Source organism: Xiphias gladius, chromosome 19 (genome assembly GCF_016859285.1).
Source record: "Xiphias gladius isolate SHS-SW01 ecotype Sanya breed wild chromosome 19, ASM1685928v1, whole genome shotgun sequence".
Classification (NCBI taxonomy): domain Eukaryota; kingdom Metazoa; phylum Chordata; class Actinopteri; order Istiophoriformes; family Xiphiidae; genus Xiphias; species Xiphias gladius.
The window spans coordinates 13,847,792-13,874,753 of NC_053418.1; the positions used below are offsets into that span (position 1 = coordinate 13,847,792).

A 26,962-nucleotide genomic window follows, 5' to 3' on the forward strand; every position below is an offset into this window, starting at 1 on the left:
GGTATTGTCTAGTACCTAGTTATTGGATATTTCCAGCAAAGAGTTGGATGTAATTTTTTCTTTAAAATGTATAGATGTAAATTCCTATTATGTCCTATTTCAGATCTGTTGTTTATAATGTAATTATCCTCACCATGAAATCTGAAATTGCCTGTGTGCACATGCTTAACTAATGGCCTCTCATTGTTATCAGAAATATGTGAAAGTATCAATTACATCATTGGTCATTTGATGTATTGGAGGTACAGGTCAGTTACCTGTTTGTACGGAAGACTGGTACTTTAATTAAATGATCTATTGCCTGTTTTTAGCTTACCCTTTGAAATGAAACCCAGTATGGACGGCATGTTTACTTGGAACTGACCTACATGTAACAAGAACAGCATGTTTAAACAAGCCTGGCTTTGAAGGAGAGAGATAATTGGATTCCCTATTTACAAAAAACTGGACAGACCATGCTTTACAAAAATACCTGTGTTAATACAACTACCCTTACAAACATTTGGCCTGCTGAAATGTTTCGGGGCAAAGAAAGGCAACTCTCTATGAAGGGGCACTCACTACTTGTGAGTTGAATAAAATATTTACCGCAGTGATCCACAAAGAGTAATGTAGAAAAATTACGGACCTCTGATCTACCATCATAGCTCCCATTTTTTTAAAAGGCAGTGAATTGGCACACTCAGGCCAAGTTCTATATTTTAACTCAGGTGGTAATGGAGTCTCCTGTTAGAGCACTACAGCATTTGACGGCTGTGTTGCACGGTGTAAAATGTTCTGTTGTTCTGGGTATTTTATGCTTTTATCAGAGAGCAGACAGCAGAGATGTCAGGAAATGAGGGGGAGAGAGAGAGATGGGAATGACATGCAAAAATCTCAGGCCAAGACGCAAACCGGCAATGTTATGGTGAATGGTCTTAACCCATGAGCCACCAGGGTGCTTCTTTTCCTATTCCTAAAATTATATTCCTGTAACCCTGGAGCTCAAATGAAATCAGTAGCTTACAGTATATGGCTGGCTGATCATTTTATACTGTGTCTCCACCCTCTCACTGTGTTGGCACTGGCTTTACCACCAATATTGCTGTTTACACTGCAGATACGGGATCACACCACTGTCAGACTAGAGGCCAAAAAAAGTACATTATATATTTAAACTCTATTACTAGTCTGCATAAGGGGGATTATTGCATTTTGTACCAATATACATGTAAAAAATTATTATTATTATTATTATTATTATTATTATTATTACAAGCATGTCAATGGCTTGATAAGTTAGAACTTGTAAGGCTTGTACTGTAGCTGCAGAAATTCATGGCTCTATGAAAATCCTCTGTACTAACAGACACTCTGTGCAGCTGCCATTGCCACTTACCCAGCTCTGATATTTGCCAAAGATGTTCCAAAGCCAAAAGTACTAAACTGGGCTCACCTGTCTCTGTCTTTCACTGGTCTGTAGTATTTGCCAAAGATCATCTAAAACTGATGGCCATCATCTCTGGCTAGGCTTGTAGTATTCTCCAGTAATATCCTAATACCAAGAGAATGCAGCTACAGCTTGACCCACCTGTCTCTGTCTGTCTTCTGTTAGTATGTTGTTTTTGCCAAAGAAAACACAAATCCCAAGAACATTAGGGGTCTGTGAAAGTAGCCCATAGATATTCTTAGGCCAAGAACACTGTGTCAATCTCATCTGTCTCTGCATTTTTAATTCTTCGCTATTTGCCAAATATATTTTACAGTCAGCCAAGTGCAGTCATCTTAAGGCCAGCCACCACTGCTGGATGATACCCAAATGGGCAGCTGGAAGAGTGTGAAGAATCATATTGACTGATTAGTAGAGAGAAAATAAGAAGCTAAATTTCATAAGCGCTGAGTAATTACTATAAGTGAGCTTAAGGGTGCAAGGCGCAGTCAGAGCATAAACTGTACACTCAGCGATTTTGTTCCAAATAAAATAAACTTCTAAGCGTAGTTATAAATTACTCTATAATAAATTGTAATCAACATGTTTTGAAACACAATACACTCCCAGACACAATTTGCCATCTTCTCTTGTAGTTCTCACATTAAGCTTTAAGTCTGCTCTGTTATCAGTTCAGTTTGGCTGGGATATGTTTAAATTCAGCCAAGTGACTCACTGTGTATTTATTTTTGCCCTGATTTTATTACATAATCAGATGTGACCATGTTCAACTCAGGCAGAGGGTGTAATCCTATGGAGCATCTGTAGTTTGTACTTTGTGCGTACTTTGTGTTTACCTTGTTCCCTCTCATCCTTCCCTTACTTTTTAACACCATTTCCACTATCCTTCCTCATGCTCATCTGTTGAAAATGCTATGATTTTATAATGGAAAAAAGAAGCTGAAGAAATTCCATAACTTCAGGTATTTGTTCAATATCAGAGCCAGGATCATTTTATGATCACTGTTGTATCACTGTCGCATAGGTTTCTAAGGTATCTGAATCAGTGCCACTCAGAGAACATCTGGAGGTCAGTGTGTGTGTGTGTGTGTGTGTGCGTGCGTACGTGCGTGCGTGCGTGCGTGCGTGTGTGTGTGTGCTCGTGTGCGTGTGTGTCCGTGTGTGTTAGTGAAAAGAGTCAGAGAGAGAAAGAAAGCCAGAGATGGGCCAGGTAAACAGAAACAGAAAGTTGGACACTGAACGGAGAATCAAGAACAAGATGAAAAAAAATTAGGGAAAATAAATGTAAGCCAGTAATTCTTGCATCTTTATGAGTGAATCTGTCTGAGTGGTACTGACGCACATCGATATCCATAACCCTCTCAACAGACCTAAGGCCAGATGTTGAATACGAAAAACACTTCCTGTTCCAGCTGTGAATCATTTTGATGGGCAGGCTGTCTCAGTGCTGAGTCCTGGACCCAGCTGGAGTACTGTATCTTTACCCTGTCTTATCTTTTTTCTGCTTGATGTACTGTGTTGTTTCTGTAGTTGCTGCCTTAACTGAACTGCCAGAGAGAAAAAAAGAAACTGTAAAGTATACAAGACTAAAATTATAAGAAAATAAAACTCTGTTTCTCCCTTTCTCACTCCAATTAAATATTCATTTTTGTGTAGATTTGTGACTTTCAGTATTCCACTGTTTATTTGTCTGCTGAATACACACAGAGCTGATGTAATAAGTAGATAACTACATAATTTGAGACCATAGTTCAGTGCTGGATACATTTTACAGAACTAAAGGCCGTAAATCGTAAATCTCTGCTTTAATTCATCACATTTGGGGCCCCCTCCTCATCCAGTTTGGGCCCCCCAGTACCACTGGTTTCCCTTACAGAGCCCCAGCATGTACTGAGTTTGCCTTCAAGGCAGAGATTCCTAAACTCCTCCTGCCCAGGAACCACAATTGAAACAATGCAATCTTCATCTGAGTCTCATGAAATCACATCAAGGCTTTGGCTTTGTTGGGTTTAACCTGTGTTTTGCAATTTAAATAAGTTTGATGGCACTGACATGACTTTGTTAAATCCAGATTTGCTCTGGGGGTCAATCTGGTGTTTCTCTGCTCTGCAAGTTTTATGGTTCTAGTCAAGATTGTCATAGTGTGTTTGTCTATCATCTGCAGTGAGAAAGAAAGCTCAGTTTTGTGATTCCTGTATACAGTATGTGTGGCTGCAGTGTGGAAATGTCTAGTATGTATTTCTCAAACAGGCTGGCTACACTCCAGTTACGGTGCATGGAGTCATTAGTTTATTCAATTACCCTTTAAATCTTTTAAACGATGATGGCAATGTTCAGTCTGGGAGTTCCCATGAAGTGAGTAAAGAGCTATGACGGGACATTATCAGGTCATGAATCATTAACAGTGAGAAAAAGTGCTTTAAAACACAGTGTGCTGGGGTGTGTGGGGAGAAAAATGCTGTGGAAACGTGGGGGTATTTGTGTTTATCTATTTGTGTGTGACTGCATGCCGATGTGTGTTTGGCTGTCCTTGTGTCTGTAAGTCTTTCTTAACACTTCCGTGTGAGCTCCTCTGTTTATATGTTTATAAGTTTTTACTTCATGGTCAGTCTGCAGTTAAACAAAGCTGTAAAAGTTTGAATTAGATTTCAAAAGACAACACAGGACTCCAGTCCTCCCGTCTACTGTTTTACTGCCACGTGACTCCAGAGACAATGCAGGCAGTAAGACTCGGATAGACACTACCATTAAACCAAACAGTTCCATTACAGTTTCATGTAAAAAGAAAACATCTGCCTCTGCCTCCTCCATTCTCCAACTCATTAAAATTTCTATAGCAGAAGTGTATTCTAGCTTCCATCCATCAAATTTTTATTTTTACACTGTTATTCACATACGTATTCTATTGTCATCCAATTATTTGTGTTTTATAACTTTTTTTTAGTTAAGATAAGCTAGTTGCAGTAAGATTTACAGGTAATCCGCCCGTCCTCTTACTTTGGAGTGGTGAGTATTAGCTATAGAGGCGCTGCTCCCCCTGCTCCTGTGCTCTGTTGGGGTTTTGATGCAGTACTGTTGACCTTCAGGCTTCTAGAGACAATGCCTCCTTTCTCCTACCCTGCTGGGATTTGAATTAGTGTGTCTGTTTCCTCTCATGATCTGCTTTTAAGACTCCTTAGGGTACCAGTCTACTGCTGTGTGTTTTTGTTAGAAAGTGAGCTCCTATAAAATGTGCTTGTTTGTTGCTATGTTACCACAGGAAGCACAGTGGTAATCTGTGTAGGCATTTTCTGTCAGTCCATTACCTTCTTTTATGGTAACCCACAGTATGAAAAAGTACATTCTGTACAATTGTAAATGTAATTTATTATTACATTCATATATATTCATGTAAAATGTAAAATAAAATGTGTCTTTATCAACACATTAGAGTAAGATACAGTAAGAGATATTGACCTGAATGTGAAGTGGCTGGACTTAAGGTCAGGTCAGATCTATGTTGAGAGCAAACTTTTGTTTTTCCATCAGATGAACAGACAACGGCTTTCATGTCAACCACAGTGCATTCGTACTCTCAGGCTAAGGCAGAGGATAAAGAAGACCGAACGTTATTTAAAATACAGTAAGCATTAAAACATAACACCTAGTTTCTAGCATGGGCTACGTGATGTGGAGTTTGTCTTGAATGAGAAAAACTGATGGAAACAAAATTGTGAAAACAGTCACTGAAATTCAACAATGGAAATTCATTTACATTTTTCTCTGTCTGTGACTGGGATTGTTCAAACACTGTACGGCAAATTTTTCTCAAAGTTTATTTAATTGAGTAATGTTTTTGTAGTGAAACCAATGCAGTTTTAACATATTTCGTTCCTTTGGTGTGGTCAGTGTCAGCGTTTCTTTTAGGATCTCATGTGATGTCATACTCAGCTGAAAGGCATGTCGAAGCCTCTGTAGAGATAGTGGTGGGAGGCTGTGGATAAGGAACAGGGAGGATCACACACAAAAACAGATAAAAAGACTTGGGCATGGAGCTCACACACACACACACACACACACACACACACACACACACACACACACACACACACACACACACACACACACACACACACACACACACACACACACACACACACACAAACTAAACACAGACCTACAGTACTTGTGATCTGTGGGTGACCCCTGTCTCCTATGGCCTTGCCTAATGTGAGGACTGATAAAGACAGGCAGACTCAGCTTCCAGATCTATTTAAAGGCCATTTCTAGGTAAACTCAAACCCTAATCTTGAAATTGGCAGAGAAGTAACACAGTTGTTTTTGGATTTAATCATACCAGCAAAGGAATGATACACCAGTTGCTGAAATCAGGAGTTATAGTCTCCCCCAACAATACACACACACACATACACACACACACACACACACACACACACACACACACACACACACACACACACACACACACGCACATACACACACGCGCACACACACACACACACACACACACACACACACACACCTCAATTATTAGACACCCAAATCCTGAACCACACGTGGCAACGACTCTGCCAGTCACTCTGTTCTTAGTGGTGCCGTGGCATTTTATTCTGGTCACGGTGGTCGGTCTGCTTCAGTTTAAGGTAAAACTGAAAAAAGCCTGAAACCAAACCAGCACACTCTTTCCACTTTTTCCTAATAAGGCACAGAAAAAGAAATAAATACAGAAGTGCTCAGAGTGTGTGTCTCTCCCTCAGGAATGACGACTGCATACATTTTAGAGGGCTTTGTTTTAATAATCATTATCACTTTTGTTTAAAAAGGGTGACCTCATTTCAGGGAAAGGCGAACTGCATGAGAAGCAGGAAGGAATAAGTAAGAGGAGGAGAGCAAGATAATTAAAAATAGAACTGAGAAGGATGGAAAGGTGCAGAGATGGAATAAAAAGAGAAAGAGGTGAGAAGAGAAAAAACAAACGGAAGTGACAGGCAAGTGTAAAGATTTTTTTAGTTAAGACTGAAAAAACAAAGTTAGAGCCATGCTTTCATTTAATGGCCCTGGGGCACAGTTGTGCCTTTACATAAATTACCAAGCTGCTACAGTTCCTAATTTACAGAGTGGAGTGGAGGAGGTGTCTCGTTCTCTATGAATCATGTGTTTCATACTCTAATGTGTTACTGGGGCCCGTGGGAAAGAAAAGACAGATTTGATCTTATCAAAGTATCATCCTTGATGCACTCTGGCACACATGGATGCACAGACACACAAAGAAAAAAGTTGCCAAGTCACAATATCTTTCTATCTCTTCTACACTATATTTTTTCGTCACTATGCTATTGTCCACTATCTAGTTAAAATTAAAGAGAAGAAAGGAAAAGATAGGGAAGAAGAATGGGAAAACTTTTTGATTTTGATTATTTTAAAAAATGATCAAAATCAGGAGCAGTTGATTTTTCAGATGTTGGATTGATTCGTTCAATGTTGACTTAAAATGTTTTGACTTCAGTTGGATAAGATCATTCCCTTCAGTCTTTGGCAGGAAGACTTAAAGTTACCACAAAAACATGCAAGAGATGCCAAAAATGTCTCACCAAGACAAATTAGGTGCAAATCTAAGATAAAATCATGGCTCATAAAAACCAGACTGGATTTGAGTCAAACAGGACCACAGTACAGTTTTGTTAAAGCAAACTAAACCATCTATAAATAGGCCAATCAGGTTCAGGTTTTTCACACATATAATATGTGGAAAGTCCAAGGTGCAGTCTAAAAATAGAACTGGAAACAGTATTTGTGTGGGTGTAGCTGCGTGTTGACTGGCCTTTGTTCATTCACTACTTTTAACAATTATGTCATTCAAATGGCAACACACTTCATTAAATTCCCGCTCAGTGCTGAAATATAAATATGTGTGTTAGATTTTTTAAATGGAACAGACAGAGATGATTGATTGCAAGGAGCTACAGTATATGTATGCATGCAGTGTGTGTATGTGTGTGTGTTTGTGTGTATATCATTTTCCAGAGTACACCCATCGTGTGATGGAATCACTTCCGCTGGTAAAATTCCTGCAGACATGTATAGATTGTCTGTGTGTGACTATTTGTGTAACTTTGCCTATATTTTTGTTTGTGTCGTAGAGAGTGTGTGTTTAGCCTCTATTGGTGTTACTAACAGTTCCCAGCGTCACCTCCGCCTAAACCACTCCTGCTTCTTGACCACACACACACACACACACACACACACACACACACACACACACACACACACATACACACAGGCAACAATCTCTTATTGATTCAGCGTGGCTGGTTGCTTGCTGGTAAAACTAATGGCATGTCAGGGCGCAGCCCTGGAAACATCGGTCAATGATCTCACTCGAGTAAGAATAGACCAGAGAGATTAAACACAAATGCACAACCGAGAACACAGAACAGCCGCAGGGGCACGGATGATTTGAGAGGAGATGAAGAAGAGGTGGCACCCTATTATTTTTGACAGGTCAATTTAATTCATAAATGTAGGGAAAACCAATAATCATGTTCAGACAGTCCACTAAACAGACAGAGTAACCAGATTAGAGGATGTAGATACAAATATTGTCCAGATACTCAGTGAATGGTAGGAAATATAGGGCCAGGACAAAGTAGCAAGAGCTCCCTATAGTAAGATGCTAATCAGTACAAGACCACACAATATTTGCTCAAATATTAACATATAGTTGAATCACCACACCAACTCAACAATTTCACATTATACAGTTTAAAGTATTTACTGTGTAGATGTTATACTGGATTCCTGTTTGCTTTTTGTTTTTTGTTTGTTTTTTTTTTTTGGGGGGGGGGTACGTTGTCCATAAATTCAAAGAAAGGAAGAAGGACTGCTGAGGAGGGTGGAAATAAAAAAAAGAAAATTTAACGGCCCATGAAAGCATACTGTCGATGTTATGTAAAAGCTTATGTATCTCCCAAAATGAATTGATAAGGAAAACATAAAAAATCAGAGCAAGTAAAGAAAAAAAGTTTAAAATGTTTATATACATGCAAACCATGATGACCAGTATTCACAGAGAAGTAGAATTAATATTACCATAAATGATTTTCAGACTAAACAAAATATGGAATTATGTTTAAGCGCCACCACTGTAAGCACAGCGTGTGCTCAGATGTGGTAAGGTATCAAAGCAAAACCAAAATTGCTTTAACCACAAAGAATTGCAGGAGAAACATAGACTCACAGTTACACGAACAGACCAGTTGCTCTGTTATATAATAGAAAACTTTGACAAACATGAAACACAGTACTGGAAACAGACATGTGAGCCTGACAGTTAACATGGAACAGAAACATGTTTTATAGCAGCTTAAACTGTGAAATTAAACTGCTGGTGGGTCTCCACACTGAGAAGAACACACACCTGTACATGTACGGCCCAGCAAACTTTTCCATCTGCTGTGCAGGAGGTACACATATAAAATGTCATGTTTGTCACTGTCACACTCTCTGTGTCTTTATTGAATCCACTTACTCTCTGACCCTCACACATTCGAGTTATGTAGAAACATTCCTGTGGCAAAGTGTCTGATATGGTGTAAGGTCTTGTTGTTCCTCTGATATGTGCCCCACAGAAGCCCCATGATCGGATGACATATTTATTCTATTTTTGGCGATTTTAAAAATGAAAACAAAATGACATTTGTTAATTTTGGTATTGTATTGTCTGTATAGTATACATCCAGTGCAGCATAAACACTTTTTCAAAACACTTTTTCTAAGGCTCAGTTGACACTGACAGCTACTTAGGTTTCAGGAAGATCAACCTGGATAACTACATCTCTCATGAGTTTTCCCAAGGTCATGTCAGTTCCCAGTAACAAGGTGTCTCAATAAAACAGTAGGTTGCTTGTTTAGAAGCCGAAAATTAGCTCTGACGATGTAAATCCCCAGAGAAAAGGTTTCAAAGCCTCTGAATTAAATTAGGTTCTGTTTCTCATTCACTTTCCAGAAGGCCTCTTACCATATGACCCCATCACATTTCCATGTTGATGTTTCCAGTTATAGCTGCAGTGTAATCGAGGCTACAGCACACAGGGATGACGGTGATATATCTGAAATACCTGCTCGATACCCTGGTGTTCCTACTTCATCTGCCTCATTTCCGTCATTTCTCCCCTCAGATCAGCGTTGATGTCAATAAACACTTCTGTATTGTGCTGACTGGGTACTTGTTGACTTGTTGAACTATTTACAATAGTGTGTCCATGGAAACTGACCAGGCGGGCATACTGCTTACATAGTCTTAATTAGACAAAAAAAAAGGTGAGGTGTATAGTCTCATAAGATATCAGGAATTTATTTTACACTTTAGCAGTTGCTCAGGGGGGTTACTTTGCTTTTTGTTGAGCCTTCGAGGCAGACCTTTTTTTAAGGCAGCACACAAATCCCACCCTCTTACTACAGTTGTCATACCACAACAACAGTCATTGTTCTTTAACCATCCAAATCTAATCCATCCATATTTTTTCAAAGCCTTGGAGGCTCACTTCAGGCCCGAAAACCCCTTCAAGATATTTAGCTCAGATCTCATCATTATTCTCCTCTCCTACTGTATTTTCTTTCAACTTTGCTTGCCCTCTTGGTTGGACGTGGGAAGCACACCAAGCACCTTCTCTCAGAGAATAATTTATATATGAAATCCACAGGCATGCTGAAAGTCGTTGTGTGACTGCTCAGAATAGGATTTAGACTGTATCTGGTAACTTTTATTGTGGCAAGTCATGGGAGTTGTAGAGTATTTTTATAATCGTTCTATCATAATTTTATGGCACAATGCCATTTTTGGTACAGGTGTTAATATCATTTAAGATCCTTGCATCTCATGTAGAAGGAACACAACCAACACACTGTTGGCAAACCAAAGCTAGCGGGGAACAAGAGGCAGAGAGGAAAAGTACAAGCATATTAGTAGCTGTAACTGTGGACTGATGTGTTTGTAGCTACTACAAGGCTGTCGGTTCAAACTTGCAGAGGTGAAGGACATGAGCCTCCCTGAGGAAGTTTCTAGAAGGTCTGCTCTAAAATGAATGTGGGGCTGCTGACATTTAAACGTCTTATGTTACTGAAAAGTTTATTTAACCTTTAATACATGTTAACTCGTATTTTCCCTTTATATTGCGCTAAAAAGTTGTGATGCACTGAACAACCATGTGAGTTACATTCAATTGCCCCATGTGAGTAACTATGAGTTTACTATTGTTAGTGAGGAAATTAACCCTTTTGAACACTTAGTATAAGTGTAATGATTCGTCGCTGTTGTAAATGAATTGTTTCAGTTAATTTAGCATATCAGTAAAGTACTGTCCTATTGCGTCGGTATCATCTTAAACCATGCAGGTCAACTAAAAGCACTTTTGTAGACAGAAGAAAAATGATCTCAGTCGAATTAATACTAATATGAAGTGCTAAGCCGATATCACTTCTGAGTACATTTAAGAGTGTGGATAGTTACAGGCATGTTCCTCAGATGACCTTTTGGGGAGCTCGTTGCTCAAAGTGGCATCAAGAAATCAAACACAAGAGTATCAGATTGATACAGACCTTTTTATACTAAAAGCAGCTGGCTTCAAAAGCACACATAGTCCGAAAGAGACCGCAATTTTCAGCTCCAGCAACTCAAGTTTCATAGTCTGACACACAGACACAGTGAGACTCTTTTGGTTTTTGTCATAGCTGATGACAGAAATCTCTTCATGTTGGTCTCTCTGCTAAGAGCTCGGGTTTAGTCATAATTCACCATAACCACAGTTTCTCTCAACCTCAGTAAGTTCTAAAATTTTACTGTATGGTTTTAGCGGTTTGGAATGGCTGTATAAATATCAGCGAACACTTTTGACGAGCTTGAGTACTTTTACCCTCACAGTGGTGGCTAACAGTCACTTAAATCTATAATAAGAATGAACATTCAGATATCAAAAACAGACATTTGTCGAAGGAAATAATGAAATGTGAATATGAAATATGAAATATAATGGAGTGAAAAAGAATTGTGGTGGTGCACTCATAACTCATACACTCTTTCCCCTTCCTCCTCCCTCTTTCCAGGGCCTCCAGTGTTGCCAAACCTCCCCCTGTGGCACCAAAGGTACTGTAACATAGTATGATAACGGAAATTATATACACTTGAGTGCACAGCATGTCTATTTATAACCCAAGAAAATCATATAATATTACTGTTTAATCAAGGCAAGGTACACCAGGTGAAAAATGAGATTCTGCCTGGATGCTTAGATTTTATGATTATATTTTATTATATTATATTATATTTTAAATCTATACTTTCTATAGTTTCTTGTTACAAATCACCAAAACAATGTTTATATGATAATGTAAATACTTTTTCGTTATTCCAAAAATTGTACTGTATGGAACAGAAAAAAGATACTCATCATGTGAAACTTAAATTATTGAATTATTCAATAGCGGATGAAAAATTAATTTCCTTGCGGTCCCATGTTCTAAGTGCTTTGAATACTTTTCTATAGATATTACACCCTTCTGAAACGTAGCCATACACACTTTTTGTGGCATGAAAACCACCTTTCTTTTGATTTATTGTATTACATTTTTTCTATCATTGCTTCATTTATGTTTCATTGTAAATGACAGTAAGTTATACTGTTGCTTCCCTGTGCAAAGAAATTCAGGGACAAAATTAAAAAATTTACAGGGGCTGAACATATTTTGATTTTTTCCAGCTATTTATAAATTGAATTAGACTATAATTTGGACAAATAATATTGGACAAACACATATCCATAAGTCATAATGTGGGAGGCATCAGTATAGTGTTTGCTGTGATGTGATTTACTTTTGTGTGTATTTGCATGCTCTTCTCTCATGCCGGTAGGACAACAGATCAGACATCATAAAACCAGTGGCCCTCACCCACCCCCGTCTTCCACCCCATCCCCACCCTCACTCCTCCAGTCCCTCCACCATCCCCTATAATAAAGCCCCCAGACCTTACGGGGGCTGCGGATCAGGGATCGAATACCCTCCGTCAAAGTCACCATTTGCTGCCTTCATCCCATCCCCATCCTCTGCCTTCACTCCTGCCTCCTCCCACACCAGTCCTCCTCCTCCTCCACCTCCTGTCTCTTACCCATCCTCTTCCTCCTCCTCCTCCCCTGTCCTCGCTGCACCTCAGCCGTCAGTGTATAACACACCAATCAACCTATACTCCACTGAGAATGCCTGTGAGGTGGCCATGGGGCAGAGACGGGGCCTGTTGGAGAGTCAGGGTGGAGCCTTGCCACTGCAGTTTAATGGGTGAGTGGCGGTCTCTCCAGCCAATCAAATTAATAAATTCTTGGTTCTTTGGCTATCTCCAACTTTCTTTGTTTCGGTTCTGTTCAAGCTCTCAAATGGGATATACATTATGTCAAGCATCTGCTTTTTTTAATTTTTTATTTACTGTTACTGTCTGTTGATGATTTCCTCACAGATTCATACAGTTTTAGAAATAATAAAAAAGGCATTTTGAAATACCAATATGTGCAGTGGCCACACCATTTGTGAGACATAGAGATGAAAACTCTCCACTTAGTTCCTGTTTACATTAGATGAGTATATAGTTACAAAAAAATCCACTTCTGTCATGATTTACAGACATGGTGTTTTGCCAAGCATATCTCAAAGTTTATGTTCCTGACTGAAAATTGTTTACTCCATGCAGCCCCTTGATCAGGCTTGCCAGACTCTAACTTAAAATTCTGAAATCTTGTCAGAGGCAGTGATTTTCAAAGTTCTTCCGCATTATTCAATTAGACTCAAATGTCTGTTCGTTTTTTGGTTGGAGGGGAAAAACATTTAAAAACAAAGCAGAAGACTTTAAACACAGTATTGTAATCCATTGTTTAAGTTAACAAGACAAGCCTGATTATGATGCCTCAGTTTGTGAGTCTTGTTTATTGTAGTGTTGAAATGTGACAGTCTCAATTTAGCACTGTGCAGCTTGTTTGGTTGACATAAAAAAAAAAAAAACATGCAGCCAGAATTACTGTCAGTTATTTGTGTACTGTTTCATGTTAGATAACCTAAACTACCAGTCTGGAGACACTGATATGTAAACAAACTAAAATGGATTATTGTACCATTTATTTACTGCACATTGGGAAGGGAAATTCTGTTCTGAAAGACATTTAATAGCTTGTGATGGAAAACTGGAGAACTAATGGACTTTAAATGAGCTTTTAGAATCCTCTTAAAAAAATGGAACATACTGTAAAACATAACCATAAGCTGTCCATGGTTAAAATCTTAAAATGTAGGATTTTATCACACAGTTTATGTAAAACTTTAAAAGGGATGTACGACTAAAAATCATTAGAAAGAGAGACAAATAAATATCCCTAGCGTGATGGTAATATGGATAACCTATTGAAATGCACTCACTCTCCCATTTACTTGTGGTTTGGGGTACATATTTGTTATTTCTTTGCCTTTGTTTTATCCTGAATCATTCATAATATTCTACAAAGACACCTCTTTGCTTTTCAAAGTGAAAGTGGACCTGTCCACTATCGACCTTTGTTTTGAATCGAAGTTGGGTGTCTGAGGACAGCACCACATTTCAACTGTATTATTCGTCAGTAGCATTTGAAGTGAAAACCCATCATTGCCCTGCCATTCTCCACACCCCAGCTGCCTGTTCCTGTCTTTCTCAACATAATTCCCCCCCCCCCCATTTTGGTCACAACCCCAACCCCCTCTCTCCAGAGGCATAGTGAGTATAACTATGCTATGATGCTATGACTAAGCCTGGTATATATAGCCTGCATTGAGACTTGAGCTGTGTGGCATTCTCTATGCTCTTCTAGAAAATCAGTCAGTCAGTGAAGGATTCAGCCTCCATGTAGATTTACACATACACTGTCTCTCACAGACTAACGCACCTGCATCAAGCCATTTTTCTTCACTTTTCCATTCATTCTTTTAGTGATTCATCTTACAACTATGGGGTATACATGGAAGTTTTTGATCTATTTCACTCAAGATATCGAATGAACTGAGTGTACTCCTTTTCTGACTCATAATTTCTCTCGTCATTTCATGTTTACTCTCACTTCGTTCTTTTCTCTGGGGAACACACCGACAAAAGGACCAGTGGTTTGTCTTTCTGTGAGACTCAGCAGACACCAGTGAGGGATGCATAGCCTTCTCCAAGTATCACAGATGACATTTAATAACACACACTACTTTGTTACTGCTTGATCTTTAGAATTTGTATAAGTCTTGCTTTTTTCACATAAACATTTCTATATGAACGTTCTGTTTAGCTTTTATATAAGCTGTTTGCTTATATTCCTAGTGATAGAATGTTCAACTATTACAATAGTTATTTTGGTCATCCACATTATAGGTCAACATACAGATTAACTGTCACTGATGATCAATATACACTAACATGTACAATGTTGCAAAGGCATTGTCATCAATTGAGGTCTACATAATTATGCAGTGCCTCTTTATGAGAAAGCAATTTCCTTGTATAATACAGTATTTGAGAATTACTCTCCATACTCCCATTTTATCCTGATTTCTCTGTATACTTAGCAGCAGGTATTTATTCCAGTATTAGGGAATCTCTTTATTTTATTCTGCTGCTGAGATGCTGAGATACGTACAGACTGACACTATTAGACAGCACATGTGCCCATCCTTGCGTCTTGCTTGCTTGTCCTCATGCTATAAATGTGCTGTGTGGCTCGTTTCAGAGGGGATTTTTGAATAAAATGGCAAGAATTCGGACACGTGTATATCAGTGTTCTCTGTCTTTCTCTCCTCCTTTCAATCCTTGTTTTTCTGCTTTGCAGACTGCAGCACCTCCTCCAGTCACAAAGTCAGTCTCTGAAGCATGTCAAATTATGAGAGTTTGACTGCCTGTTTACCTTTTTACCTGTTCCTGTCTCTGTGTGTATCTTTGTGTGAATACTGTATGATGGTGTCTGCATGCATTTACTTATTAGGTTACTGCAGAAATAGCTTTTGTTTATGAAACATTTCATATTTTGGCACGTTACATGAGGTTTTCCTCCTCAAGTATTAAAGTGATCAGTTGTCAACGCAACATTCCTTATCAAAATTTAACAAGATTACTAATAACACTGTTTTATTCTTCAATTTGCATGTTTACATTATGCAAGAATTGCAGCATTGTAGCACACATGCATTCAGCAAATTCAAATGAATCCGATGTGGCAACAGTATATTTTTACCTCAACCATAAATCACAAATACTGATATTGACAGAGTGGCACACACATGTACATACACACTCACACACACACACACACACACACAGACTATATTGTGAGACACTGTAAAGTGTGTGACCAGGCTCACATAGAGCTGTAAACACTCCCACACCCACATAGCTGCTTTGACAAGAATGTGTTGAGAGACACTCATAAATCCCTCTATTCAATGCACTAGGTGAGTCTGTTCGTGGGTGTGTGTATTTATAGGTGATTTATTGACAGCAGTGCCAGAAAAGTCTTCATTGCTCTTGTGTGTATATATGTGTGTGTGTATTTGTACTACAGTTGATACACTGACAGCCAATTAGTAACCGGTCTGTCAGCAACCCTGTTGCCAAGAAAGATTGTGTCTACACACACATTTACTGTTCGTGCAGTCACGCAAACACAAACCACACAATAAAATTCTGTGCACTCTTCAAAACAAAAGTGCATGTTTTTCAGTACCATTTGAATAAACACTTTTCATACTGTCCACATGATGAATGACTCTAACCTTTATAGAATCCCAGACAAGTCAACAGTACCACCATGTGGTTGGAACTAGAACTGATTTCTCTTCATAATTTACCTTTCCTCATTTTGATGCGATCAAGTGTCTCCATGGATGTTTTGGCTCTGTGTTGTGCATGCGCTGGTAGTTGTGGTCCATAGGTTCCTGTTTTCTACTTTCGTCCGTCAATTTTCTACTTATATTTAATTGTCCTCATTTCCTTTAATTAATTCTTTACAAATTAATCAGTTCCTCACATTACTGTCTCTTCTCTGTCTTCTTTCTTTAACTTCCCTTTAGTGGACCTCAAAGTATTTTGAAGTAAGTCTTTTCACATAATTCTGCTGTGTCTTTATGACTATTATGAATATTGCTGTTTTATTTTCCCCTGCCTTTATTGTGTATATTTCTGTTTTCTTCTGCCCTGTTTTTCTCTGTCATTGGTTTTCAAGGAAACCCAATCCACCAAGGTATCAGACTGGTATAGATCTAGCACACCAAATACATTTAACAAAGTTTGGTGTTTTTCCCCCTTGTTCTTGTCTAATAAATATAAAATCTGTCTTATTATTTTGAGTGTGTCACCTTGCCATCTCATGTAACCTGTAATCATCTAACAGTTTAATCCAATTCCTCTGACTGAATAAATAATAATGTCAATACATGTACTGTATATTCATTTAAACTTATTGATTGAAAGAAACCTCCTAAAAGAAAACGAAACATGTCTTTGCCTCATAACACACTTTGGTTGACAGAGCTACTTACGACCTACTTACAGTACTAAGTGTAGGAGTATGAAATGATTTACAGGTTCCCGTAGAATTAAAAATTCTACATTTCACTGTAATAGCTTGTAAGACCTCAGAGGAAATGACATCAGTCTTCATCTCTGTCACTTTGATTGACATATGAGAGGCAGCGTGTAAAAGCATATTTGCTGACATCATCCATTTTGTTCTACCCTGTTCTTCCAGAGTTCCCAGGAGACACATTGTGGACACAGACATCCATTTTTACCATGTGCCCACTCATGCTGATGCCAGCAGGAAGCGCATAATGGAGGACACAGAGGACTGGCGCCCGCGCACTGGCACCACCCAGTCCAGATCCTTCAAGATTCTGGCTCAGATCACTGGCACCGAGCATGGTACATTACTGACTGACTGAAGTGCATGCAGTGACTACCTTTGCGGAGTCATTACATGGACTGTTGTCAGTGCACCTGAGCTAGTGACCAAACACACCCAAGTACAGTAGATCCTCCATACGTAGGGCACACAAACATAGCTAAGAAAAAGGCCACATTATTTTTTAGAGTGCACTCATTAATGTTTCCATTCTTTCCCTTGTAGTTCAAGATGAGGAAGCTGACAAATCCAAGAAAACAAAGTAAGTGCATGGCAATGAAAATGCTGACTTATTGAAGATTGTGGTTTTAATAACCCTAGTCTCCCTATCATTTGTTTTTTTTTGTGTGTGTGTGGTTTGTATGAATAATTGTATTGCTGGAGTAAGAATACATATTACAGAAAATATAATGTAATAAAAATATAATGTTTTCAGTTGATTTTCTTTTCATGGTTATTTCATTTAACCTGCTCAGTTGGGTGCCTTTAACGTAAACTAAGCTGTAAAGTCCACAACAGAAAATCTGGCTCTAAATCTCTGTGGCACAGTTCTGGCAAATGTATTGATGCTATGTGGACTCTTCCTGTCCAGAAAGCTGGGGAAGGATCACATTTGATCAATTAAGTCAAAAGCCAGACCTCTGTGCACTGTACAGTACAGTCAATTCTCAGTAGCTTCAAAAGATTAGAAAGCAATTTTGATTAAATCGCTCTCTCAGATTGTTGAAGGTTGATTTTAAATATCATAACACCAGTCGCTGGAAGTGTCTCCAACTGTGCTTACCAGTCAGTGTGTTGCTTTATGTGGTGGTTTGTGTGCTCCCCATGGTTGTTTGTGCATTTGTTTGTGGACGTGACAGCATTGCAGTGCTGCATGTTGTTTAACCTGTGATTGCGATGTTGACAATGGTGGCTCAACTGTGGTCTTGTTCTCAGTGTGATGTGTTCCACTGGCTGTCAATTTCTCTTGGCGGCTTGTGGCGATAGATGTGATCACCGTGTGTATGCGATCACTCATATTAACATGCAGACATTCCTGCTGACTGTGGGTGTTGGTGTGTGGCCTCATGGTTAAATTAATTCAGTCCATATTGACCATGATTCATGGGCAGCATTGTGACAAAATGGAGACTCTTTGGACACTGGAAATGACAGGTGAACTTGTTTCTGGATAATCCTTTTCTTCTTTCTTTATATCAATTATTCTGATGGTAACAGCAATACTGCCCATATCCATTACATCTAAATATTTCCTGAGCATCATCGGCTTTTTGTTTGTGGTAACAGTTGCCTCCGCATCATCAAGCTTTCCTGTAAGCCAAGCAAAGATTTCCTCCGCTTGGTTTACAGTGTGTCTCATCGCAGATCGCAGAGCAACTATGTTTCCTAAATCCTTCTTTTCTCTCTCTTTTGGTGTGTTTTTCTCTTCTTTTTCTCTCTTCTTACTCTTGTGACCTGGATGGCAGAGTGAACAAGACCACCACTCGGTTGGTGATTGGCCCTAAGTACAACGAGCTGAGAGACTGGCACCATGGAGTGTCTGCTCGCACCCTCAATGTCCAGTAGACTGTGTGCATCTCAGTGTGTGTCTACCTGTGTATGTGTACACTATATCATTTTGACTGCTGTAGATAGTTGTTAATTCATTAGACTGTTACAGGGATACAACCTTTTGAAATAATGGGAATATAGGAAGTAAAGGAAAGAATACTGCAGTGAGAGCTTGCAAAGCAACTGTTGGAGTCTCTCTGTTTGTGTGTGTGTGTGTGTGTGTGTGTGTGTGTGTGTGTGTGTGTGTGTGTGTGTGTGTGTGTGTGTGTGTGTGTGCGTGTGCGCGTGCATGGAGTTGTTATTTACTGTTTCTTTATGTGCCTGCACCGTGCCGGCCTCATTCAGACCTTTATTTAAGCATTGCTTATGTGCTGGGCCCACTCCATCGATTCCACCCTCAAAGGTATAGATGCCTAAATACACACTTTTATCAGTGTGTGTCTACTTTCACCTCATTATACATAAGTTTAGACTTTGATTAAAGTGCATATGTAAGCTACTTTTTGTGACTTGAAATCGTGTCAGTGATTTCACTGAGAAGATAGTGTCTTCATACTAATAAAAACCAAAACATTAAACTGGTTTCTTAGAATGAAGTGGGAAATAAGTTATTCACATTAAATATGTTTTCAGCTGAGTCATTGTGTGGTTGTGTGTGACATAATTTTCCAAGGTTTCAGAGATAGGAGACAACGAATCCAGCGTTTTCACTTAAAAGCGAGAAAACCTAAAGGGCTGTAATCAAGTAGTCTGAACATACTCAGTCAGATATGAAGCTGTCAATCCACATCTCTGCACCCATCAGTCTTCACTACAGTACATATACAGATTTTTAAAAATATGTACATCAGTACACACAGTATAGCTGTGATACAGACAATATACAGGACCTGTTCCTACAATAATGAGAAAAGGGAATTAGCTGAGTAAGCCTACTGAAAGTTGTATAGACAACATGTTATGCATGGTTCAGTTTGAAACATAAAGCATGAAAAAGATACTCAGAAATTCAGATATATAACTAGACAAAACATGCACCACATCCTGGAGGTCTGCATACAGTAAATGAGAAAGAAATACAAAGAAAAGGACTGACAAAGTTGTTTGTCCCACGCTTTACAAATGCCCCACCTCACTACATTATTGTTTCAGCCTCATTGTCCTCTGTACAACAGTAATTTAGATATGAGATAAGGGGAATGTGTGTGCTTTGGAGCAAGGAGTCTATTTCTGAGATAACTGAAAATATCAGTAGAGTGCGTTAGACAGTTATGTATGCTCCTTTAAGTTAATTTGGACTGTTAAATATCTGTTTGTTACAGGAGACACTTCATACCTACTAAAAAGCTTTAATGGCTTGTTTACATCTGTTGTATCTGCTAGCATTGGAAGTATTTTATAAACAGCATCTTGAAATGTGGTATTTGAAAAAGTGGAAGAGATTTCAACTTGTCATGCTTATATGTCAAGTATATATAAACTGATGGTTTATATGATATGCTGCTGGGATGTAACAATCCAGATTTATGCTTTAAGACATTTGTATGGTATAAGGTATATGCAAGTAAGGAAGGCTCTTTTCAGTAAGCAGGTTCTTGAGCTTTGATGGTATGCAAAGTGACTGTATAAATGCTATAAATGGCTTGTAATGGAAAGGAAATATTTGAGGGCCTTATTATGTAAAGTATTTCTCCATTGCCTTTACATTTACTGTATTTCATCCACATGTTTACTTCCTGCAGATTTTGCTAATGTTAATGATAGTTTCTTCGTTGTAGGTTGTAATAGTGCTGCATTTTGAAAACATTATAAATCTAGTGGCTGAAATTTCTTTTCTGTGTTTTGAGTTTGAAAACATATTCAATATTGAAGCTAATAAAGTGATTAAGTTTTTTCTTGTTTCCTTTTCTCTATTTTCTGGTTGCCCTTTCCTTCCTTCTTTTCTCCCCTGCTTCCTTAGCTCCCTCACACTTTCCTCTTCTAGTTGTCTCACTGACTCTGAGACAAACAGTGGGAAGGTCAGGTATAAATCATCCCCTAAACCTGTCACACTTTTTTCACATCGTCACCTGTCACCTTGAATTGTCCCTCGACACAGTAGTCACTTCTAACAAAAACATCACATAAAGCCCTCACATTTAATCACAGAAACTAACTGACCTTTTCTAATTTTTTGTGCCGAAAAAGGTGAATAATTTGTTGTTACAGACTCAAGAAGTTTAATCTGAGATGCTTTTTTGGAAAGTTATAACACTGATTTTACATAATTGCATTTTCTGATATTTCACACTTCACTTGACTCCACCAAAAGGAGCTCAAACTTCAATTTAAATTCTTAATTGAAAACGCACCAAAAACTAAACATTGTGATCCCAATAACATTATTCTCTTCTATCTGATAATTGCCAGTGAGAGATCTCCAGCACATCAATCTTCTGACCAAGTAGGTGTTCCACTCACAATGTTCAGTGGCCTGAACGATGCAGAGGACCCCCTCACATCTGCTCACACTGACCAACAGCAGCCACGGGTGGCAGGCTCATCAGCCGATCGGCAGTGGCCAGAGAAGGACACTGTAATCCCACATGATGTCCACATTTCCAATCCTGAGAGCCTCTTAAAAACCCAAAATCAAGAGAACAACATATCATCTACAACACACCTTCATGTAGTTAGCACCCCAATGTCGTATTCAAATAATTTTGACATGTTTTGTCAAATACACCCAACTCATTTGTCTAACGGGAACTATCCATTAGCTCCAGTGCTTGTACCTTTAACATATAATGGCTCAGCTCTAATCCAAATGTCATCATCTCACACCCGTCATGACATCTGTACAGATGCACAAAAGTCAAATGACACTTCTCTTGATGCTGTCTTTTTGCAAGCCAACACGCCCCATTCTTTACTTGGACCGAGTCCTGTTTGTACCCAGACTCCAGCATCGTGTTTGCCTATTCTTAGTGTATTTCCTGCCCAGAGAGTAGGAGTATACTCCCCATGTGGTAGCAGCTCTGTACCAGCTCAAAACCAAGCACTAGGGGCCTCCTCTGATCCAGTCCCTGTCCATAGACCATCTACCTCAGACTTTACTCTTACAGCTCCACCAAGCATTCAACTACTCACTGCTGAAAGGTAAATTGCATTTGGGATGTGTTATGAAAGCTCACAATATTACTCTAAAATGCAGGTTAAATAATAGAAAAAGCTTTGACTATAACCAGAACAATCCCTCTCTGTATTTTTTGCCTTGATCTAGAAGTTCCTTGGGGACACCACTAGAGGGCAGCAAAGATTTGGGAAAGTTTGAGTCCATTAACTGTTTGACTGGCCATGATGATGACAACCATAAATTAAATAATCCTGCTGCTGAGTCTTTGAGGGCAGCACAAACTCTGTTTCACCTTTCACCTCGACACAGGTGCTGCACCCAATTCTAATATTTGATGCACATTAAGAAAACCTTTTAGTGACTCATAATAGACTGTCATTGCTTCAATTTTCTTTCCAGTCTGTGCAGTGTTTCCTCTCTTTGTCTTCGCAGTTCCCTAGTCCAAGTCAGCACTCATCTATCTCATATATCAGCTCGTCATCATGTACTCTCAACCAAACCAGTCAGGTACAAGGTTATGATGATTTTCTCTTAATTGTGGCAAGAACTATAATTCACTATTAATAGGAACAATGCCAGGCTACCTTTTTTTCCCCCTGTGGAGACATTTAAATATCACTAAATGTCTGGTGCTTCTTTCTTCTGCCATTGTCTCACTGTATATGGGTGTGTACGTGTGTGTTTGCGTGTGTGCGTGCATGTGTGTGTTTGTGTGTGCATGTGTGTGTCTGTGTGTATAAGAGCAGTAATAACAGTCAGGTATGGCCCTTCAAACCTGACAAATACCCATACATACATTCCTACATTACAAACAGTAGGCTGTTAGACTGGACTATTTTTGTTGAGTCATTTTGTAAAAACCAAAAAGGAATACAAATTTTTTTATCTAAGGGCTTTTCTCAACATGTTTTTAAGAAAAACATGTAACTTCTTTTAAAAAATTGTCCAGAGGGGCTTTGCAACTCTGGCAAGTTTATCTGTGAATGAGGGAACCTCAGTAGCCTGCAATGGAACTGTCTGTGGTGAACAAAGACATGGGATATGAAAACATACAAAGACTAAAGTCTTTCATGAATGGATCATTTAATTTGATTGTTTTTAACATTTAAACACCATGCTCTGATTTGAACAAGACATTGCATCACTTTGCAAACCAACCACCACACGACCGACTGCACTTGGAGCTTTTCTCTGAGCGCTTTTCAGTATTCACTTTGGAGTTGGATGTCAAAATTGAAGTGAGTGAGCATGCTCACTTCACTGCAAGCATGTGAACCTTCACATGCTTGTAGTCTTAGTAGGCACTTGGGCGCTAGGTCACAATTACAATCACTGATAATTTTATTATGAAGACCATACTAACACTGGGTAGGGCTTGCCTTTGCTCTCAAAAGAGCCTCAGGTCTTCGTGGCATTGTGCATTATCATGCCAGAAGTAGATATTAGTAGATAGTAAATTTTGGCCATAAAGGGATGCACATGGTCAGCAACAATACTCAGATAGGCTTTCAAACAATGATTAATTGGTATTGAGGGGCCCAAAGTGGGCCAAGTAAACATTCCCCACACCAATACACCACCACCACCAGGCTGGACTTTTGACACAAGGTAGGTTGGGTCTATGGATTCATGCTGTTGATGTCAAATTCTGACCCTACCAGCTGCATGTTTCTGCAGAAATCGACATTCATCACACCAGGTTATGTTTTTCCTGTCTTCAACTTTCCAGTTTTGGCGAGTCTGTGCCCACTGCAACCTCAGATTTCTGTTCTTGGCTGACAGGAGTGGAACCCAACGTGGTCTTCTGCTGTTGTAGCCCATCCACCTCAAAGTTCGATGTTTTGTGCATTTTTGGATGTTTTTCTGCTCTCTCATCAACAAGGCATTTCTGTTCACAGAACTGCCGCTCACTGAAAATTTTTTTTCGTTTTTTGCACCATTCTGAGTAAACTCTAGATACTGTTGTGCATGAAAATCCCAGGATAGGCAGTGTCAGAAATACTCAAACTGGCCCATCTGGCACCAACAATCATGCCATGGTCTAAGTAACGGAGATCACATTTTTCCAAAATATTATGTTCAATTTGAACATTAACTGAAACTTTTGACCTGCATCTTTATGATTTTATGCAGTGCACTGCTGCCGCATGATTGGCTGATTTGACAATTGCAATGAATAAGCAGGTTTAAAGGTGTTCCTAAAAAAGTGCTCTGTGAGTGTATGTCACACAAGTATGCACCTGACTGCTTGCTAATACTGAGAGTGTGGATATTGGGCGGCCCCCACAGACACTTGCAATCCATTTCTTAGAGTCCTTAACTCTTTCATCTGCATGTTGGATTTCAAAATTCACCACGCATTGAACCCACAACCTCAGAACTTCAGAGTAGTCTTCCAACACCCAGAGCCATGTGGTTAGACAGTTCTGAGCTGTATTTCATAGAGCATTGAGTCTTTGGGTGTGTGACTTCAAAAATTCAGTGAGCCTAATAAGAATTAAACCCATGTTCTGAAAACTTCCAAGCGCTCCTCTAACACCTGCATGGTAAGCCTAAAAAAAATCCAACCACAGAACTTCCAAGCAGTCTGTTAACACCCTGAGCTATTTAGTTAAGGACCGTCCCACTCTTTTTCTTAGAGATTTTGTGTCTTTCCTTTGGGCATGATCAAAAGGAAAAGTTGGAACCACCTTTGACAGGTCATGGTGGCCAAACGGTAAGGCATTGAAGTGACAGGGCCATTCAGAAGTTTTGAATTTTTGGGTTTGTATCTCAGGTGACCAGTTGTACTTGAATTTGGACTTGAAGTCCCACATCCAGAGGAAAGACTCAAAGGTTATAAAAATATTGTAAGTGTTGTTGTTCAGATTGATAAGGGAGTTAGAGGAATGTTTGATAGCTAGGGTTTTGGGTTTGATCCCTGTGAGATTGATTACATTTTGAAGTCAAATGGAAGAGTCATCGTATCTCAGAAATAGTTTAAATGTCTCTGTTCAAATATCTCAGACACTCAAAGGCTTTAGGAAATAAGAGTGATTTGTCTGACCAAATAGCTCATATTGTTCAAGCACTGCTTGGAAGATTTGAGGTTGAGAGTTCAGTCCTTATGAGGCTCAGTGAATTTGAATTCGAACACCCAAAGTGAAGACCAAAAAGCACTCAGAGAGAAGATCCCAGTGCAAGGGGGACTTGGTATTGTGGTGGGTTTGTTTGTGATTGTCAGTACTTGCAGCATCAAAACCAATCCCACTGCAGAGGAATGAAACAGGCGGTTAAGTGGTGGAAAATTATGGGAGGCTGACATTTTACTGTTTTACTTAAGTTTTAAAAAAAGTAATTATACATATATATTTTTTTTTTGTATATATATATTTTTTTGTATATATATTTTTTATACATACACACACACACACACACACACACACACACACACACACACATATATATATATATATATATATATATATATATGTACACACACACAAAATAAATGGAAAGGGGTGGACCATACAGCAAAAAAAAAATGTTAGGGGAGAGGGGTCCTTCTAACAGAAACCCGCGTGTGTGTGTGTATGTGTGTGTGTGTGTGTGTGTGTGTGTGTGTGTGTGTGTGTGTGTGTGTGTGTATTTGTGAACAGGAGAGAACTCCTGACAAGTCCTCTAAACTTCTTGCCCAGAGCAGCCCCCTGCCCCCCTCCCCTCACCCCCAGTGCCCCTGAACAGCCCACACGACAGCCATACACTGAGCGCCATAGTCCAGTGCAGGCAAGGTAAATAGAGTGAACCCTATCATTTAGCTATTTCAGTGTACTCCCACCGCTTCCTTTAGGCTTTTAATAGACTACTTCTCAAACCTTTTTCTTGTTTTTCTTTGTGTCCTTTTTATAATGTCTCACAATTGGCATCCGGATTCCATCATCTTCTGCCTTTTATGGTCAGAACAACTTATCAGAACAATCCTAGGCCTCCTGAGAAGGCAGTGTCTCAGTCCTTATTGGACGCCCTGCTCATCACTCCAGTTTTTCAAGCTCCACCACTATGCTTGAGGAAAAAGAAGAAGCATCGTAAAGTCAGTGAGCTGCACCTGCCCAAGAACAAGAGGTAGACAGGGCAGACCTGGTCAAAACTTGCTTTTACTAAAAAAGGGTCTTGACTGCTTGAAATTTGTATTCTACACTATGTCAAGTTAAAAGCATTGGAAAACAATCAATGTTTAATTCAAACATTATTATATATTATTATTGTTGTTATTTTTCTTTAAAACTTTTAACAATTTTGTCCAGGTCTGGATGCCAGAAAGAGTGATGTCATCATGTAGTTTACAAATAATGAGATATAATGTCTGTAGGCTCTTTCACAGTGTATATCCATGTTATGTGATGCATGCAGCTTCTCAATCATAGTGCTCATCAACTAATTCCCTGATAGCGTAAGCACACTAGTAAAGCTAATGGGAGATGACTTTAGGATTGGAAAACATGTTTTATTTGTTGTACCACTGGGCTCTAGAGATGGGCCGGTTATTCATTCTTATCATAAACTTGTAATATTTTCTAAAAAATGTTAGAAGTATACATATTTTACACCCACGGTGTAAACAAGGGCCTTGTGTGGTCACTGTGAAACAGCTTGGCAGTATCTAACAGAGATCAGTCGACTCAACTGTATACATTTAAACCATGAAGTAGGAAAAGTGTGTGTGTGTTTCAGAGAGATTGAGAGAGAGAGATTGAGTGGGTATATGGAGGGGTGTCTCTGTCATTACGTGTGTGAATGCACATGCATGGATGGTATAGTGTGTGAGGATAAAATATCGTAAAATATCACAGTGCTAAATTATAGGTCATCTGTTGTGTGGTGGAGAGAGCTGCTGGACAGCAGTCAGCTATGTTAGTGGACCATTTGTTCAATGATCAAATAAAACCA

At 39.1% G+C, this 26,962-nt stretch overlaps 1 protein-coding gene across 8 annotated transcripts in view; it reads left to right on the forward strand.

Annotated features, from left to right (window-relative positions):
- pdlim5a (PDZ and LIM domain 5a) overlaps positions 1-26,962 on the forward strand; it is a 62,093-nt gene that overhangs the window by 21,320 nt on the left and 13,811 nt on the right. For 2 of the 8 annotated variants that reach the window (XM_040154545.1, XM_040154546.1), the window contains exons 4-15: positions 11,531-11,570; positions 15,304-15,329; positions 16,541-16,561; positions 16,693-16,710; positions 17,218-17,390; positions 17,596-17,632; positions 20,873-20,944; positions 21,331-22,059; positions 22,184-22,345; positions 22,469-22,543; positions 25,675-25,806; positions 25,976-26,137. In XM_040154545.1, the coding sequence (XP_040010479.1) occupies positions 11,531-11,570; positions 15,304-15,329; positions 16,541-16,561; positions 16,693-16,710; positions 17,218-17,390; positions 17,596-17,632; positions 20,873-20,944; positions 21,331-22,059; positions 22,184-22,345; positions 22,469-22,543; positions 25,675-25,806; positions 25,976-26,137 (1,647 nt within the window). Of the gene's footprint in view, positions 1-11,530; positions 11,571-15,303; positions 15,330-16,540; positions 16,562-16,692; positions 16,711-17,217; positions 17,391-17,595; positions 17,633-20,872; positions 20,945-21,330; positions 22,060-22,183; positions 22,346-22,468; positions 22,544-25,674; positions 25,807-25,975; positions 26,138-26,962 lie in introns of those variants that run through there. The other 6 variants (XM_040154548.1, XM_040154549.1, XM_040154547.1 and 3 more) reach the window with 5 other exon arrangements.